Source organism: Mesoplodon densirostris, chromosome 3 (genome assembly GCF_025265405.1).
Source record: "Mesoplodon densirostris isolate mMesDen1 chromosome 3, mMesDen1 primary haplotype, whole genome shotgun sequence".
Taxonomy (NCBI): Eukaryota; Metazoa; Chordata; class Mammalia; order Artiodactyla; family Ziphiidae; genus Mesoplodon; species Mesoplodon densirostris.
In genome coordinates, this window is record NC_082663.1 from 53,446,064 (window position 1) to 53,466,369 (window position 20,306).

Here is a 20,306-nt window from a genome sequence, read left to right on the forward strand (position 1 = left end):
GTGATCTATTGTCTGATTTTTCACCAATTTCACAGTATTGGTTACTATAGCTTTATAGTGAGTCCTAAGGTTGCTGTCAGTCCTTCCACTTTGTTCTTCTTCAATATTACGGCAGCTATTCTGGGTCTTTTGTCCTTCCATATAAATTTAGAATCAATTTATTGATTTCCACAAAGTAACTTGCTGGGATTTTGATTGGGATTACATTAGACCTATAAATCAATTTGGAAAAGAATTGAGACTTTTAACAATATGGAGCTTCACTACCCATAAACATGGAATATGTTTCCATTTATTTAGATCTTCTTTGATTTCTTTTATAACTTTGGTAGGTTTCCTCATATAAGTCTTGTACATATTTTTGATGTTAATGTAACAATGTTTCAAATTTCAGGTATATAGGTAACAAATGACTTTACTATGCTAACTTTGTATCCTGCAACCTTGCTATAATTGGTCTTTAGTTCCAAGAGATTTTTTGTTGGTTCTTGGGATGTTTTTTTGTCTTGCTGCATTAGGTGGAACTTCCAGTACAATGCTGACCAGCACTGGTGAGAGGAGACATTCTTGCCTTGTTCCTGATCTTAGAGGGAAAGCATCTAGTTTCCCAAAATTAAGTATTTTAGCTGTAAGTTTTCTGAATTTTTTTAAAAGAATAAGTAATAATGCATCAGATTGTAGATGTTCTTTATCAAGCTAAGGAAGTTCCTTTCTATTCCTAGCTTGCTGAGAGTTTTCATCATGAATGTGTTATCTGATTTTATCATATAGCTTTTTTGTAATCTATTGGTATGGTCATGATTTTTCTATTTTAGTCTGATATGATGGATTCCATTAATTAATCTTTTTTTTTTTTTTTTTTTCGGTATGCGGGCCTCTCACTGTTGTGGCCTCCCCCGTTGCGGAGCACAGGCTCCGGACGCGCAGGCTCCGGACGCGCAGGCTCAGCGGCCATGGCTCACGGGCCCAGCCGCTCCGCGGCATATGGGATCCTCCCAGACCGGGGCACGAACCCGCATCCCCTGCATCGGCAGGCGGACTCTCAACCACTTGCGCCACCAGGGAGGCCCCATTAATTAATCTTTGAATGCTGAACCAGTTTTGGATATTTGGAATAAATACCACTTGGCTGTTATGCATAATTTTTTGTACTACATTGTTGAATTTGATTATTTTGTTGAGGATGTTTGTACCTATGTTCATGAAAGGTATCTGTTTGTAGTTTTCCTTTCTTGCAATGTCTTTGTCTGGTTTTGGTATTAGGGTAATGTAATGTTTTTGTCTAGTTTTGGTATTAGGATAATGCTGGCCTCATAGAATGAATTAGTTTCTATTTTTTGGAACACAGAATTGTCATCATTTTCTTCTCAAATTCACCAGTGAAACCATTGGGCCTGATGTCTTCTGTTTTGAAAGCTTATTAATTATTGATTCAATTTCTTTAATATATAGGCTTATGCAAAGTGGCTATTTTTCCTTGTGTGAGTTTTAGTAGATTGTCTTTCACAGAATTGGTCCATTTCATCTAAGGTATAACATTTGTGGGCACAGAGTTATTCAAAATATTCTTTTATTACCCTCAATGTTCCTGGGATCTGTAGTGATGGTCCCCACCTATAGGTTCTCAGAACTTGAAACATCTTCTCCAGCATACTCAAAGCCACAAAAAAACCTTCAAGGGCTATAAGCTTAGATGGAGTACAAATCAAGGCTAAATCTGCTATAATTTACTTTGTTTATGATTGAGATGAAAAGTGGGCAAAAAATCATGCTATGTTAGAAGGCTGGGTTAACAAATTAAAAAGTAGGATGCAATCATCACAGTTTTCTTTAAAACTTTACACAAGATGCTACAGTAAAAAGATCCAAACCAACAGATGTATGTGAAATCAAGACTTGCCAAATAAATCATCAAGTTGTTTATTGCCTTTATCTATTTCTTTCTGTAATTTGTAACACAGAAAAGTTCACAGACAACAGTATTATCTGCTCTTGTCAGATAGAATTATTGTCAGACTTATACTGCTAGCACCATTTTTCCTTTCTCCAGTAACTTTGAGGAATAATAAGTTGCTCAATCCTTTGACTCCCAACTAGAGTATTCTAGGAAGGTACTTTTGTATGTCATCTTCCCATAAAAGAACTTACACATTTTCTAAAATATAACAGTATTTGTATTTTCTATAAAAGGAGCATGGTATACTTGGAATAGTTTTTGCCTAGTTTAAAAAAAAAGATGAAGTATTTAAGGTAAACAAGAAACTTGGATACTATAATGCAGTAGAAAGCATTTTCAAAAATAAAAGTATACACTAAGTCATCTTAGAAAACTAATGATACAAAAAGTGTTTGGAATTCTCTAGTTTAGCTTATATGTAGTTCTCTAATATCATCATTTATCTACCTATGAAAAAGTCTATTTAGTTTATTAAAATATCATGCCACATCCCCAAAAAAGCTAGAGGTTTTTAAATGAGAACTTTATTTACAGAAAAGTCACAGAGGATTAATGAAATTTTATGAACACAGTATTGTTAGTAATAATTAACAGAATCAAGAATGATTTAATATATATTATCACTTGTAATATAATACAAATTAAAATATAGCTTTCATGCTACCTTTATCCATTAGTTTTTTTAACCTTCCAATTTTTAACAAATCTAGAAATATGGCAGTATACACGGAACAGGTTTACTAAATACTTTAAAATTATGCTTCCTTCTACATTAAGATACTAAGTCAATTTTTAAACCTCCTGCAAATTAAATGGACTTTCCATTACAATTTGTAAATTTAAAGGATGTAAGCACCAAATGGAAACCAAATGCATAAAAGAAACTGTCATAAATTTTAAAAGAAAAATATTACATTATCAATATCATAAATTAACAACGAATTTTCCAAAGAATATTGCAGAAGTAAGGTATATTTAAAGTTTTGTAATAATTAAGTCTAGAATATTTTTCACTTGCATTCTTGTCCACCCAGTTGAAAATATCAAAGCAATGACTGACTGCGAAAGGACCATTTTTAAATGAATAGTGGATGGCAGCATGAGTCATTTTAAGTACAAAAGGAAGATGGACTATGTGCTTTGATTTGCAAATAATGTTCCTTATCCAAGTAATTCTCAGTGTTTCCATTATCCTTAAATGACAAGATTCTTTAAGTACTGTGTGAAAAAAAGACCATCTTTTTACTGATGGAAGGCTTCTAATCTTATTCGGGTTGGATCTTCTGGATGTCTCAAGGCAATTCCATTACGCAGGAGCAGCTCAATATAAGGTGGCCAAAAAGAATCACTAATTTTGACATATGGGTCATGTGGAACATCAAATAATCTATTTAAAAGAATCTAGAAAAAAAATTATTCAAAATATACCTTACTTGGATAAAAATTGATACAGCTATAATAAAACATTAATGAAGTTTCTTACCAAAGAATGTTAATGTCTTTTCTCTTTGAGTAATTGTTTATATCATAATTTCTATGTATTAACTTAAATAGTTGATTTTCTTTTTTAAAAAGACAAATATTAGTGAATGGAAATAGCTTTAAAATGAATCTTTGCACCTTAACCTTTTAAATTCCTAAAAACTAGTTAAAAGGCACTTACAATTCTCTCACTTCTCTTAGGATTAATAATTTGTTTATGTTACAAGATTGGTTATAACCATTTCTTAAAAATAAAAATAAAAAAATTAAATACTCACAAAGTTCAAAAACAGCATACATGTCTTAATATTTGGGGGAAAGAGAAATCACCAATGCTACTCTTCCCCCCAAAAAACACCTATTCATCTGATAAATCTTTGAAACAACAATTCTATCATCATCATTTCCTTCAAATTATCTTAAATATCTCTGATTTCTTCACTAAGGATATTGAGGGGTTACAACCACAAATTGGGACGTTTTGAGTATCTGCAGTAAATTATATAAGACTAACATTTCCCGAACTAGATTCCATGGAATTGGTCTCCCTAAGGACACTCTTAGTGTGGAGAAACAGGGTCTTATGCTTATATAAGCTGGAGAAAGACTGCCAATGTGCACTCAGAATCACCTGTATATCCCAGATCCACTGGCATTAAAAAAGTTTTTTTAAGAAACACATTTAAAATTCTTCAAACACTAATGCTTTATGAAACATACTGAAAAATGCTAAATATGTATCAATCATTACTCTACCTCCTCAGCTCCCACACAGTGCCTTCACAAATTACAAAACCAGAATCCAGAAGGGTTAAAAGATTCCTCAAGGGGCACATAATTAGTAATAGATCATGGATTAGACTCCACATCTCTGAATTGCCAAGCCAAAGCTTTAAATATATTATATTAAGAAACACAGAAAAGGAAAAATACAATTTATACAAATATAAAGTACCATAGAAATAAAATTAAAACTATAAAGCTCTCATCTCAATCACACTTCATAATAATATCAACATTTCAATTCTTTTTTTTTTTACATCTCAATTCTTGAAATAATTTCATCTGTCATTAACTTTAGCTATTTCTTTCTTTTTTCTTTTTTTAGCTGCAACATGTGGCTTGTGGGATCTCAGTTCCTCAACCAGGGATTGAATGTGGGCCGTGGCTGTGAAAGCTCAGAATCATAACCATTAGGCCACCAGGGAACTCCCTAACTTTAGCTACTTCAGAACCACATCATGGAGAAAAAAGCTCTTGGTCTCATTTCTTTTAGGTATGATAATAAAATAATTAAATATTATTCCTATTTTAGAGCAACTGCTTATTTTAATATAATTTAAAATTTTAGTTTTCATTTCTAACTTCAATTATATTAATCAAACTTCTAGTAGATGCCAGAAATAATTAAATGCTAAAAATTCTACTTTAACATGAACATGTATATTGGTTTATTCTTCACTGAACTACAGTTTAAATTCTGTTTACATTTATTATTGATAATACAAGTCTTGGAGACAAAAATAGTTTCTAAATCTATGTTTTACATGGTATCTCATAGTGCACTATTCAAAAATTACACATGTATTTCCCAGTTAACAACTGTCAATATTTGCCACATATATAACAACTTTTATTAAAAAAAAGTCAAGTCATCCACGAGAAACAGTAGTTTCGGTATAAACTGGAGTAAATAGGAGTATGTTAAAAGATTCAAATCACAATCTAAAAAATAATTGTATTTTGCTTTTCAAAGTAATAATATTCTATATTAAGATATCCTGAGGCACCAAAGCTATTTAGCTAGATAAATAGATTTTAGCATCCAATGCATAAAATTACAATGTGAAACAAGTTTTCTGAAATCACTTTACTCTAAACTTACCAATGACTTAAAAAAGCCACATTAATTGTTAAATAGCTCTTCATAGACTACCTTCCTCTCCACCCAATCTGCAATAGGTCATCATATCAAGATTTAAGTATTTAATATAGTCAGTAATTTGGCTGAAGTTCAAAAGCTTCTTTCTTAAAAAGGTCAAAGATATTTGTAAATAAAATAAAAAGCAAATGTCAGGCAGAAAAAGGTGTAATGAGTCCTTACATTATGAAAAAAGAAGCTGATGTTATTTAAGGAAAATCTGTGAATGAAGTTCTACAACTTTGTGGAAAGAATCCTTAAACTCAATTGTGTGTTTTAGATAGAATACAGACTGGCCAACTACAGATTACATCAATGTAACAGAATAGGCTTTTACTGTGTAGATACTAAACAACATCATAAAAATTTTCTTAAAGTAATAATCAGGAACACGATTAAGAGTAAGACTTTAGTTTCATCTTCTTCTAAAAAATAATATTCATTCTTACTACATAGAAAATAGAAACTAATTTTATACTAAGATAAATTAATATATATAATAAAGTTTGGTGTATACCTTAAGAACTAAAGCAGCATTTTTTTCCTTTTCAAGCCTATGTATAATTGTTCACAAATCACTAATGAAGAGATATCTTCAAGACAAAACAACTACACAAAACACTTACCTCTAACATTTCATGCAGTGTTATCAGCTGTGCAGTTGATTCTTGAATGGTTTTCTTTGAGAGAAGTGTGAATAACAAAGAATTAACATTTCAATTCTAATGGCAGAATATTACACTGTATTTATTACAAAATTTCAAAAATTAATATTCCTCAATTGCAGCGGTACAAGATATACTAAAACCAAACATTTATAATGAGATGATTTAAAAAGCATTCTGAAAGAAAACAACCTGCTGTACTAAACAGTAAGGTTCATAAAAATAACTGAAACAACCTCTAAGACAGGGAAATCTTTTGCAATTACTAGAAGATACAATTCAGAGTATCCATCTATCTATCTATCTATCTCTAAATATATAATGGATAAATTATATTACACATATTATATATATTCATATAAATGAAAATCTAATGTTTGAACCTTCCCAATCGAAATATCCCAAATGACATTCCAGACTGTACTGATACAGCTTCGGGACAGGAAACTTGCTTCCCAGGGAGGTTTGTTCATCTTTCTATAGTTCTTGACAGTTCCTAATATTAACTCAACTCACTGGTTCTTTTTTTCTTGGAATGACAAGAGAATAAATCTCATTCCAATTCCACCCTAGAGTTCTCAAATATCTAAAGACAGCTATTATGAGCTCCCTGCCTTCTCCATATTAATCATCATGAGTTTCTTCAATTATTTCTCATAGACTTGCAGCCTCTCAATAGCATGGTTGTTCTCTAAATGTGCTCTAATTTATCTTTTTTAAAAAATCCAGTCTCCACAACGATATAGCTGTGATTAGAAAACCGAAGATGAAATGGAAGACTCACTTCCATATGTGTAGAAGCTGGAATTCTATTCAATAAGTTTAAGATTGCATTAGCTTTTGGACACCTATTCTACCCTGCTGACCTCTATCTGAGAACACTATCATCTAAAGTGCCGAAGTTTCCTTCATTGTATATAGCTAAGATATGTCTCCTTCGTTCTTCAATGTTTTAAACTCAAGAAAGATATTCTATGTACCTCCACTAAATATCATCCTATTTTATTTAGATCGCCCTATTTTATCTTGGCCAGTTAAAAAATACAGTTCTAATTCTGTCATCCAATAAATTTACTATCTAGTCCTCTCTCAATTTCACATCATTTGTAAACTGTGATGACAATGTCCTCTACCTCTTTAACCAAATTACTGTTAAAAATGTTCCATAGGATAAGGTTCTAAGGGAAATCTTCTAGGATAATACTAAATCTAATCAGCAGCTTTTGAGTTCAGACATTCAATTAACTACAAGGTCTCCTACTATTGTGACATCTAGTACTTTCCTGACAATAGTCAAAGATGAGCATGGAGTCCTCCTAAGGCTTTATAGAAATACAAATATATTAAAGAAACAAGCAGCAAGGCACAGATTAAAATATAAAGGTTTGAGACAAAGAAAATGCAGAAGAAAAATATAATGAAAGAAAACAAAAAAAAAATGTTTCAACATAAGGATATGATAAACAATGTAAAATATAATAAATCTGCCCCTGGAAACAATGCATCATCTTCAAAGCAAAACTGATATTGAATGATCAACATTGTGACATATCCCTGTTAAGTTACTGAAGTTCAGAGATAAAGAATCCTTCAGACAAATAGTCAGAAGCAGCAAGACATCTACAGGCTGGCCTCAGATTTCTCCACAGCACATTCAATCTGAGAAGAATGGAGAAACCCCTTACCAAGTCTTGTGACTTTTACAATCTCTGCCTAAGTTAAGCCTTTAAGTATACAGCAAAGTATATTCAGCATTTAAGAATTCAAAAAATAAAACACCCAAGAATTCTTCTTGAACAAATTACTTATCAAACAAACCCATCATATCAAACAATGGATTAAACTTAAAAACTCAAAAATGAATGGTAAAAGATGATAAGGATTGAATCCAACATAATGTACAATAAAGACTAAATGTATACATGAATGATGGTATCAGAACAGAATATAAATGCAAAGAAACTACCAAAGTTAAAATAAATAACACAATTTATTTATTTTAAATAAAACTCTGATGGCACCTCGATCTTGGACTTTTGGCCTCCAAAACTATGACAAAATAAATTTATTTTGTTTAAGCCACCTATTCTTTGGTATTTTGCTATGGCAGCTTGAGCCCACTGATACATCCATTATTATTGCTTGACAGAGAGAGAGAGAGAGAGGGAAAGAGAGAGTAACCTATCAGTTTGTAATATGTATCAACAGTTCATATACTTCATTTAAGAAAAGTGAGCTTATCCAATATGACTTAATAAACTCATGGTGGCTTCTGGTAATCAATGCTTTCGTTGAGGAGTGTCTCAAACCTCTGGTTCTATTAGTGGAGAACCTTAATAGATTAAAAAAAAAAGTTGAAAAAAAGAGAGACTGGAATCAGAAAATAAATCATTAAGTTGTTTTAAGATTATGATCATTAAGAGGTAAGGGATCATGAATTTACTGAAATAGTTAACAGAAGGCCGTCAACAATTTCGGAAATCACTAAGGGGCGTAAATAACAATGGATAGAATGGAAGAAATTGTCCATAACAAATGTAAAGCCTACTGTTAATTACAAAGAAGACAGGGAAGAATAAATAAACACAGATTATAAGAAAACAAACAAAACTTTTTTCTCCTTTTCCTAGTATGCTCACAGTCATTCAAAAAATATGAACTCAGAAGGTACTACAATAGGTATACAAGACAGTACAGACATAAAGATGAATTAAACAAACCAAGGAGCTCACAGAGTGTGGTGGGTCAACAGAGAAAGAGACATAAATGATTACTACAAAATCATGTAATAAATGCTAATAAAATGACACCAAAACTTCATTCAATGCATCACACAAAAGATGATGTTTGAGTTGCTTTAAGAAAGAATTTACTATTTTCACCAGATAGGAATTGTTTTGTAACCAGAGGGAATAGAATGTATAAGGCACAAAAAAGTGACAGGTCATTGCATATCTGCTGGAACTGTAGTACTATGGTTAATGGACTCATGCAAGAGATGGATAAAGAATGACTGAAAAGGAGGCTAAAGAGATAGACAAAGTCCAGAATATAAATTCATTCCTCTAAGGAGTTTATAGATTTCATCCCAGAGGGAGGCATCAAAAGTTTTATGTTGAAAAATGATTAAAATATGTATATTTTAAAATACATGATTAAATAAATTGTTAAATATGTATATTTTTAGAAAGATTGTTCTGGTCCCACTTTCAATGCCTATTCCACTTCCACAAGTTCTATTTATTTATACCTATACTATTTTTAAAAAAGGAATTAAAGTGCTTGTTCCCAACCTTCTGTCACTCAATGAAATATTTGCTTTTGTGAAAAAGGTTTATTCCATCATAACTGTTATTAAAATAGTCAATAACTTACCTTAACTACAGGTATCTTCTGATATTAAAAGTTACATATGTTTATCATAGAAAATTTGAAAACAATGAAAATGAAAACAAAAACAAATCTTACCTACAATCTTAGCCCCAGGCATAAGTACTATTATATTCTTTGGTACAAATTAGACTCACACAATTTAGTCATCTGTGTTTTATCTTCTAACAATCAATAATTTGTTAGATTTCATAAACCCCTTTGATAGTGTTCAATACATTATTTTTAAAAGCTGCATTTTCCATCAGTATGAATACAATGTAAAAAAATGTATTTAATCTTATTTTATTACATAACTAGGTTGCTTCTAATTTTTCATTAAGTATTATAATGTGACGATGGAATATTTCTGTGCATGTACCTATTTGTGTATGTCTTTGAAGTGTATATTAAACATAAAAATTTGTCAGAAAATTTACCTTTGAACCTATCTAAACAATTTCATATGTGAATATCTACATGAATGTCTTCTCTAAAACTTACCTTTTTCTTTTTAACATTTCTATCAGGCAGAGGAAAATGGTCTTCTAGAAACTCACCCAAGGTAACCAAGAGTTTCTCCTTATATTCCTTTATATCACGCATTTTCGTTTTCAGCTCATTAAAGATTCTGAAAGATTTTTTTTTTAATTTAAGAGAATTAATTTGCTGATAAAATACTTAAGTATATATAACTGGTTACTCATAAAATTAATCAAAAACTTTGTTCAAACTTCATTGCTCAAAATAACTAGCTTTATGAGATAAATAGTCTCTAACATGTAGGAAAACTAAAAGTCAAATTATTCATAAAAGATTAGGTAACTTAACAATTGGCAAAAGTCAGGGTAAGACTCACAATTGCTGGTAAAATTTACCTTCTTTTCATCTATGTATTTCATGTAACATAAAAAAGGAAATAGTTTCTCCTATTATGAAAACCTAGAACACAAAATCAATACCTTGATTCAGAAAATGTCACAACCTGCTGTTTTAAATCATTGTGTAGTACATTAAGAGATTCCAATATCTGTTGCTGTTCATCCAACCATTTTTGCTCCCTTTAAACATGGAAAAACAAAACAGTATTCAAATAAAACATTAATACCAATTCAATATATATCAATAATTAATAGTAATTATAATATAAATATACCTTTCTAAGTCTTCCTTTAACTTTTCATTCTTTGACTGAATAGTAGATAGTGTCAATTCAAGATCATGTCTCAATTTTTGGAACTAGAACAAAATAATTAAAATTAATTGCTTAGTCTTTACTCCTGTAAATAGTGATATTTCTGAATGAGAGTGAAATTTACACACTAGGATATATATTCAGAAATCAACAGCAAAAAAAAAGCCTAGCAAAATATTTAGCTACTAAGTTCTTTGTAATATTTCATTGTTAAATTAAAAAATATAAGGGGTTTTGAGCAAAAATTTTTAATTTCATACTGAAAGGCAATTTAATGGTGAATTTTCAGTAACCAGGCAGATTAGGTCTCTTTTCTAAGGAGACTATACAAAACTGACACAAATGAACATCACTCATTCAACAAATATTTATTGATCAGTTGTTGACCACCAGGCATTGATGAAGGAGTCAGGGATGCAAAGATGAACAGAACAAAGAGGCAAATCCAAACAAAGAAACAAACTTGTAACTCCAGAGAGGGATAAATACCATAAAGTAAAAATAGGTCAAAACGAGAGTATAGAAATGAGGAGCAGGGATGGATCTTTTAGGTAGGTAGTATGATATGTAAAGACCTTTCTGATCAGGTTAACTAACAGTTTAGCAACAGAGAAAGACAGCAAAAGATAAGTCATGTCACCATCTAGCAAAAGAATGTTCTAGGCAAAGGGAATTTTAAGTACAAAGGCCCTGAGGCGGAAGTATGAGGTATATGAGGAACATATAAGACTGTGTGGCTATAGGGGATTACAATAAACTAAACTTTTTCTAGTATCCTTTTGTTTCTAGAACACATTAGCTAGTGTTCCATTCTCCTGATATTAAGGGTTTCCATTAGCTTCTTATAAATCTAAATCTAAATCTGTAATAATATAAAATTGTATATTATAAACCCTAGAGCAACCATGAAAAAAAAAATGAAGAGATATACCTAATAAGCTAATAATGTAAATAAAATGCATTTATTTTGAAAAATACACAATTAATCCAAGAAAGTGGGAAGAGAGGAGAATAGGAACAAAGAAAATGTAGGACAAATACGAAAGAAAAATCAAGTATGTACATTTTAATACAACCATATATTACATTAAATATGATCCAATAATGGAATTAAATTAAATTAATAATCAAGTTATTTGTAGTGAGGTAGATGCACCTAGAGTCTGTCACACAAAGTGAAGTAAGTCAGAAAGAGAAAAACCGTATGCTAACGCATATATATAGAATCTAGAAAAATGATGAACCTAGTGGTAGGGCAGGAATAAAGATGCAGACATTGAGAACGGACTTGAGGACACAGAGGGGAAGGGGAGGCTAGGATGTAGTGAGAGAGTAGCATTGACACACATACACTACCACATGTAAAATGGATGGCTGGTGGGAAGCTGCTGCATAGCATGGGGAGATCAGCTTCGTGCTCTTTGACCACCTAGAGGGGTGGGATAGAGAGGGTGGAAGGGAGGCTCAAGAGGGAGGGAATATGGGGGTATGTGTGTGCATACAGCTGATTCACTTTGCTGTAAGGCAGAAACTAACAAACACAACATTGTGAAGCAATTATACTCCAATAAAGATGTATGAAAAAAAAAGAGCTAGGTAACTTGCCTGAGGTTTCACAAATAAAAAGTGTCAGAGCCCATACTTTAAAAAAAAGAAAAGAAAATGAAATAGTTCAGTATATAAATTGTAATTCACTATAATAACTGTACCAATAAAACTTTTAAAAGGTTCAAAAAAAATAATTAATCATAGAAAGGTACCTGGAAAAATGTGCAAATATTTGGATACTAAAAACACACTTCTAAATAATCCATGGGCCAAAGATGCAATCAGCAGGAAAATAAGAAATTACTATGAACTGTCTGAAAATGAAAAGGTTAAATTTTCTGGAATAAAGCAAAAGAAGTACTCAGATGAAAATTTACACCACTAAAAGCCTGTATTAGAAAAAAGAAAGCTCTCAAATTAATAACCTCAGCTTCCACCACAAGAAACTAGAAAAAGAGCAAATAAAACCAAAAGTAAGCTGAGGAAAAAATAATGGTAAAAGTTTTAAATCAATGAAATAGAAAAACAAAAAGAAAAATAGGAAAAAAATCGATGAAACCCAAAGCTAATTATTTGAGAAGATCAATAAAATTACGCAGACTAATTAAAGGAGAAAAAAAGAACACAAAATCCCAACAACAGGAATAAGAGAGGGGGTGGTGCTACAAACATTAAAATAGTAATGGGGGAATGCTATGAACAATTTTCTGTCAATAAATTTGACAAGCTAGATGAGACAAACTCTTTCAAAGTCACAAACTACCAAGGTTCATTCAGAGAAAGATAACCTGACTAGCCATAAAGAAACTAAATATTTAGTTTAACATTTTCCCACCAAAAAATTTCTAACCTCAGACGACTTCACCTATAAATTCTAAGAAATATTTAAGGAATAAATAATACTGATTCTATACAAGCTCTTTTGAAGAGAGAATACTTCTGAAATCATTCTATGAGCTTGGTATTACCCTGATACCAAAGCCTGAAAAAGATGTCACCAAAAAAGAAAACCACAGACCAATATCTCTCAAAAACATAGACACAAAAATCTTAATAAAATTTTAGCAAATTAAATCCATTAATAAATAAAAAAGACTAATACATTAAAGCACTGTGGGGTTTATCTTAGGAATCAAGTTAATTAAATAGTTGAAATCAATGAATTTAGAAATAAGTGACAAAATTCAATTATTACTTCATGATTTGAAAAATTCTTCAGAAATTCTAAAAAAAGGTAATTTTCTCAACTAAATTAATGGCATCTATGAAAAACCTACTACTAACATCACACTTAATGGTCAAAGAGTGAATGCTATCCACTAAGATCAGGAACAAGGCAAAAATGTCCATTCTCCCCATTTTTATTCAATACATTACTAAATATTCTAGGACAGTATAATAAGCCAAGAAAAAGAAATAAAAAGCATCCAGATGGAAAGAAATAAGTAAAACTGCCTTTGATCTCAGAAGACATGACTAGCTATGTAGAAAATCTTACAGAGGATTCCCTGGTGTTCCAGTGGTGAAGACTCTGTGCTCCCAATGCAGGAGTCCCGGGTTCGATCCCTGGTCTAGAGCCCACATGCATGCCGCAACTAAGAGTCTGCCTGCCACAACTAAAGACCCCATGAAGCCAAATAAATTAAAAAATTAATAAATACATTAATTAATTAAATATAAAAGAAAAGAAAATTCTACATAATCTACAAAAAAGCTACTAGAATAAAGGAGTTTATCATGCTCACTAGATACAATTTGACATATAAATATTAATTGTATTTGAATGTACCAGCAATAAATAATCAGAAATTGAAATTTTAAAAAAGAATACCATTTTAATAGCACCAAAAATATGAAATACTAAAGGGATGAATCTGACAAACATATACAAGACCTGCACACATCTTTTATCTTTTTTTTTTTTTTTTTGCATGCACCTTGTGGCATGCAGGATCTTAGTTCCCCGACCAGGGATCGAACCTGTGCCCCCTGCAGTGGAAGCGCAGAGTCTTAACCACTGGACTGACAGGGAAGTCCCTCAAGACCTGCACACTTCTATCACAATTTATAAAGTCTTTTTTTTTCTGCGGTATGCAGGCCTCTTGCTGTTGTGGCCTCTTCCGTTGCAGAGCACAGGCTCCAGATGTGCAGGCTCAGCGGCCATGGCTCACGGGCCCAGCTGCTCCTCGGCATGTGGGATCTTCCCGGACCAGGGCACGAACCTGCGTCCCCTGCATCAGCAGGCAGACTCTCAACCACTGCGCCACCAGGGAAGCCCATAAAGTCTTTTTTTGAATCATGAATTAATATGGAATTTTGTCACTTATTCATTCTGAATTTATTGAAATGATAAAATGCTTTTTTTCTTTTTTAGTCTGTTGATATAGTGAATTACAAACATTGGTGAGATAAATTTTTTAAATAACAAATAAATGGAGGCCTAAATAAATGCAGAGACCATATAGTACTCATGGATCTGGACTGAGCCTCAATATGTCTCTTCTCCTCAATTTGAACTATAGATTCAGGGCAATCTCAGTCAGAATTCCAGTAAGCTTCTTTATGGTATAGAATGACAAGCCAACTCTAATTTATATGAAAACATGAAACAATTTTGGTAAAAAACAAAGTTAGAGAACTCATACTACTTAATTTCAAGACATTACAAAGCTTCAGTAAACAAACCTACACGGTATTGGCCTAAAGACAGAAATACAGAACAAAGGAAAAGATATATCCACCACATAGGATGGAGAACAAATGGAGAGTCTAGAAATAGATCCACACATATATGATCAATTAATTTTCAACACATATGCAAAGGAAATTCAAAAGAAAAAGATAGTTTTTTCAACAATTTGTGCTAGAATAATTAGTATCCACGTGAAAAAAAAGAACCTTTATCAATAACTCATTCCACATGCAAACATTATTCTAAAATGGATCATAGATCTAAATGTAAAACCTAGGGCTTCCCTGGTGGCGCAGTGGTTGAGAGTCTGCCTGCCGATGCAGGGGACACGGGTTCGTGCCCTGGTCTGGGAGGATCCCACGTGCCGCGGAGCGGCTGGGCCCATGGGCCATGACCGCTGAGCCTGAGCGTCCGGAGCCTGTGCTCCGCAACAGGAGAGGCCACAACAGTGAGAGGCTGGTGTACCGCACAAAAAGAAAAAAAAAAAAAAAAGTAAAACCTAAAATATTAAAATTTCTAAAAAAAAAAATGCAAGAAAGTCTTTGTGACCTTAAGTTGGGCAAGTATTTCTTATATTTGAGTACAAACCTTAAAACAGGGGTCCCCAATCCCTGGGCCGCAGACAGGAACTGCACAGCAGGAGGTGAGCAGTGGGTGAGCAAGCAAAGCTTCCTTCACTGCCACTCTCCATTGCTCCCCAATGCTCACATTACCATCCTACCCCCACCCCCAGTCTGTGGAAAAATTGTCTTCCACGAAACTGGTCCCTGGTGCCAAAAAGGTTGGGGACTGCTGCCTTAAAATAAAACTTGATAAAGTAGAGTTAATCAAATTAGCTCCATACTTGAACCCTGAATTTTGAAGTACGAGGTTCCTTCAAATTCAAAGCCTTTCTCTTCAGTTCTGTAGGGCAGATAATCTCTCTTGTCATCATTACTTCTGTCTCTTGGAACACAGATACTTATCTATTTCCATGCTCTACAACCTTGTTTAAAATTCTTCTTTGCCTCTATCTTCTCTCCTATACTTTGATCTAATAAACTGACACTTTAAAAAAATCTTTATTGACATTTATGTTAAGTTTTGGGGACAGATATACATGTATGATCATTTAGCTATGTTTAACCTTTTCGCTTTTATTATGAAGAATTTAATCAACTAAAAATTAAGTATAAGAGTAAGGTTTACATATTTAATTCAAAATTCAAATCATCTAAAATATCCTGTTCAACAAAACATAATTAATACAATTTTAAAGTGGTTTCATCTTACTCGTTATGGCATGAGCTTATCCAAAACACTTCTAGTTATAAGTTATTTTGGATTACTATAAATTCAGTAACTTACCTCTTCTTTTCCTAATGTTACCAGAAATTCTTCATTCAGTGAAATCACTACAGGAACAAAACAAACCAAAATTATACATATGCTTAGTTAACTCTCAAAAATCAAGAATTTGATTTTGTGGTTTCTGAGATACCCCTTTCCCTTTCCATTTATATATTACAGAACTTTTTATGAGATGTGTACAGTTTTTATGAAATTTTTTAATTTAACATCTTATATAGCCAACTTATATATCATTTTAGACAAATGTGATATTTATGCCTTTTGTTTTCAGTGCCTTTTTCTCTTCTCATTTTATTTTCTCAATCCATCAAAAACAAAATTAATAATCTACAGTGTGTTCCTTAAATATTTCTGTGGTTACATGATTCTATGCATACATATATATATATTCGTACATATTTGTACATATACATGCAAGTGTTATTAATTTTGTTATTGCTAGTTTTACAAGAATGAGATAATATCATACACATTATTCTTATTTTCACCCAAAAAAACTCCCATGAAAATCCTGTATATTCATCTGGTGTATGTCTAATTCATAATTTTAAATCACTGCATAATATTCTGCAGGGTAAATACACCAAATGTGTTCAGGGATTTCACTACTGATTGAGCACTGACTTTGTGTCTAGTTTTTAGCCTCAAAAAACAATGACACAGGAAGCATTCTTTTATTTATGTCTTTATATATTGGTGCTCTCATTCCTGTGGGATAGATTCTCAGAAAGTGAATTTCATAGAAGGAAGTGTGTATTTTGAATTTTAAAACAGGATGCTAGACTCTTAATTTTTCTAGAAACAATGAACAAGAAACAGCAAAAGATACTATAAACTCTTCTAAAATTTATGCCAGTCTAATGAGTATAAACTAATATTCCTTAATTTAGTTACATAGCAAAATCAAATCCCTGATACTTAGAAAAGTTCAGCTCATACTAAGAAAAGTTTATCTTTCTTAATAAAGTGCTATTTAAATTTCTCAAATGATATGCTACTGAAAACTTTCTAAGCTATTTGCCATTCTAGAGGGTTTTCTAATAGAAAAGAGCTATGTACTTCATAGGCCCTGTATCAGAACTAATTATAGGTAGCCCTAGGATGGCTATACAATGAAAAGGATTCTAAAAACATAAAGTTCAAAAATCTCCCTCTTGGTGAGTGTGGCCAAAAGTAGCACTTCAATGTTAAAACAATCATTTCAACCGATACAATATGACAGGCTCTAAGAATATAAAGATTTTAATAATCTTTCCAGTGTGGCCGTGTATGGGATTCGCAACCTTAAGCAAGGTGGGTATTTGACCAACAGGTCAGTGTGTTCAGTGCTGTCAGTAAAAGGTCTGTATGTAAAAGATTATGAAAATAAGAAAAATAAAAATTTTAAATTCCCTGACATATAGCATCAAAAAGAATAAAATACTCAAGAAGAAATTTAATTTAGGAAGCAAAGAACTTACATGCTGAAAACTACAAAATGTTGCTGAAAGAAATTAAAGACACACCAATGAAAAGAAAAAAACATCCTGTGTTCAAGGACTGTTAAGACTTAATGTTATTAAGATGTCAATAACACCCAAAGCAATCTACAGATTCAATGTAATCTCTATCGAAATCCCAATGATGTTTTTGTAGAAATAGAAAAATCCATCCTAAAATTCACATGGAATCCCAAGGGACTCCAAATAGCCAAAACAATCTTGAAAAAGAACAAATTTGGAGGTCTCACACTTCCTAATTTCAAAACTTACTACAAAGCTACAATAATCAAAACAGTGTGCTACTGGCATAGAGACAGAGATATAGACCAATAGAATAGAGAGCCCAGAAATAAAAATCCTCACTGTAGGGACTTCCCTGGTGGTCCAGTGGTAAAGAATCCGCCTTACAGTGCAGGGGATGCAGGTTCAAGCCCTGGTCCAGGAAGATCCCACATGCCGCGGGGCAACTAAGCCAGCACACCACAACTACTGAGCTAGAGCGCCTCAACGAGAGGGCCCATGTGCCTCAAACTACAGAGCCCACATGCTCTGGAGCCCGTGCGCCACAACTACAGAGCCCATGTGCCCTGGAGCCTGCATGCCACAACTAGAGAGAGAAAACCCGTAGGTCACTACTAGAGAGAAGCCTATGAACTGCAACAAACACCCGACACAGACAAAAAAATAAATAAAATAAATATTTTGAAAAATCCTCACTGTATGATCAACTGATTTTTTTTGAATTTCTGAATTTTATTTATTTTTTTATACAGCAGGTTCTTATTAGTTATCCATTTTATACACATTAGTGTATATATGTCAATCCCAATCTCCCAACTCTTCACATTCCCACCCCGCCTCCCCCCCCACCATCAACTGATTTTTCACAATGGTGTCAGGACAGCTCAATGGGGGAGAGAACAGTTTTCTCAACAAATGGTGCTGGGAAAACTAGATAATACACATGCAAAAGAATGAAGCTGGACTTTCAACTTTTCATTAAGTTTGAAATTTCTAAAATTAATAAAAAAAATTATTGATCAAGAGGTAAAAAGTCTATTTTAATAAACTAGTGGATTGGTGATAAAGGCCTAAAGTAAATCTGTGGCAGTAGCGCTCAATATTTAATGACCAGCTATATGTGAAATGGGAAAATCTAGAAGAATCTAAAAGGACTCTTAAATTTGTAGCTGATCAAATAGATTCCATTCAGTGTGTCAGGGAATGGCAATCGGTTCATGAATCTGAGGCATCTGTAGAGTGATTTGGAAAAGAAGTCTAGAAGGTAGAAAGATATATAAGTGTGATGTTACAGAGAAGTCTGGTTTGGATATACAGACTTGAAAGTTGTTGTAGAAATTGTGTGTCCTCTCCCTATCCCCCACCCTCTCCCACCCCACCCAAAATCAGATTTTGATGCCCTAATCTCCAGTACCTCAAAATGTGACTATATTGGGGCTGGATCTTTAAAGAGGTAATTAAGTTAAAACAAGGTCATCGGGTTGGACCTTACTCCATTATGAATGGCATTCTTATACAAAGAGATTAGAACACAGACAGGTAACCATGTGAAGACACAGAAAGATGATAATCTATTAGCCAAGGAGAGAGGCCTCAGAAGAAACCAACTCTGCCAACACCTTGATCTTGGACTTCTAGCCTCCAAAACTGTGAAGGAAAAAAAAAATCTTCTGTTGTTTAAGCAACTCAGTCATGCTACTTTGTTATGGCAGCACTAGCAAACTAATATAGAAGTCATTAATACAGATATAACCCATAAAAACAGGAGCAGAAAATATAATGTTGAAATAGCATATAGAGTTAAGAAGCAAAAATCGCTGAACACAGTCAACTGGAGAACACCAACATTTTAATAGCAGAGTATGAGCAGTCTCTGAGATGCCCAATATAATGCTAGAGGAGGCAATAAGATAAACAGTTGAATGCAAATTAAAATCAAAATTGTATATACATACCTATCTGATGTGCTGAAATTAAAAAAACTACAAGGTGAGGACTTCACTAGTGGTGCAGTGGTTAAGAATCCGTCTGCCAATGCAGGGGACACGGGTTCAAGCTCTGGTCGGGAAGATCCCACATGCCGCGGAGCAACTAAGCCCATGCACCACAACTACTGAGCCTGCGTGCTGCAACTACTGAAGCCTGTGCACCTAGAGCCCGAGCTTGGCAAAAAGAGAAGCTACCGCAATGAAAAGCTAGCACACTGCAACAAAGAGTAGCCCCCGCTCGCCGCAACTAGAGAAAGCCCACGCGCAGCAATGAAGACACAATGCAGCCAAAAAAAAAAAAAAAAAGACTACTAGGTGGTAGTGAAGACACAAAACAATGGTGGACATTGGCATGAATATAGTAGTTTAAAACAAGAATGCAGATAAAATTGGGAAGAGAATGAGGAGAAAAGAATCCCAATAACTGGGATAGAGAATGGAGAGTAAACTAAGAAGGGATGGGGGGGCCTAAAAGAAAGAGAACAGAGGGGCAGGAGAAAGCAGAAGGGAGACGTAAATGAAAAAAGAGGGTACAATCCATATATAAGACCAAATACAGACATACATACCACATAAAGGAATGTAGGCTTTTTTTTTTTTTTTTTTTTTTTTTTTGCGGTATGTGGGCCTCTCACTG

The 20,306-nt window shown here is 33.1% G+C and overlaps 1 protein-coding gene across 1 annotated transcript in view; it reads right to left on the reverse strand.

Moving 5' to 3' along the window:
• Positions 1-2,589: 2,589 nt before the first annotated feature.
• CENPK (centromere protein K) overlaps positions 2,590-20,306 on the reverse strand; it is a 41,622-nt gene continuing 23,905 nt past the window's right edge. The window contains exons 6-11 of the mRNA XM_060091721.1: positions 16,177-16,223; positions 10,551-10,633; positions 10,357-10,455; positions 9,899-10,025; positions 5,987-6,040; positions 2,590-3,358 (exon numbers count right to left, since the gene is read on the reverse strand). Of these exons, the coding sequence (XP_059947704.1) occupies positions 3,200-3,358; positions 5,987-6,040; positions 9,899-10,025; positions 10,357-10,455; positions 10,551-10,633; positions 16,177-16,223 (569 nt within the window). The 3' untranslated portion in view covers positions 2,590-3,199. The remainder of the gene's footprint in view (positions 3,359-5,986; positions 6,041-9,898; positions 10,026-10,356; positions 10,456-10,550; positions 10,634-16,176; positions 16,224-20,306) is intronic.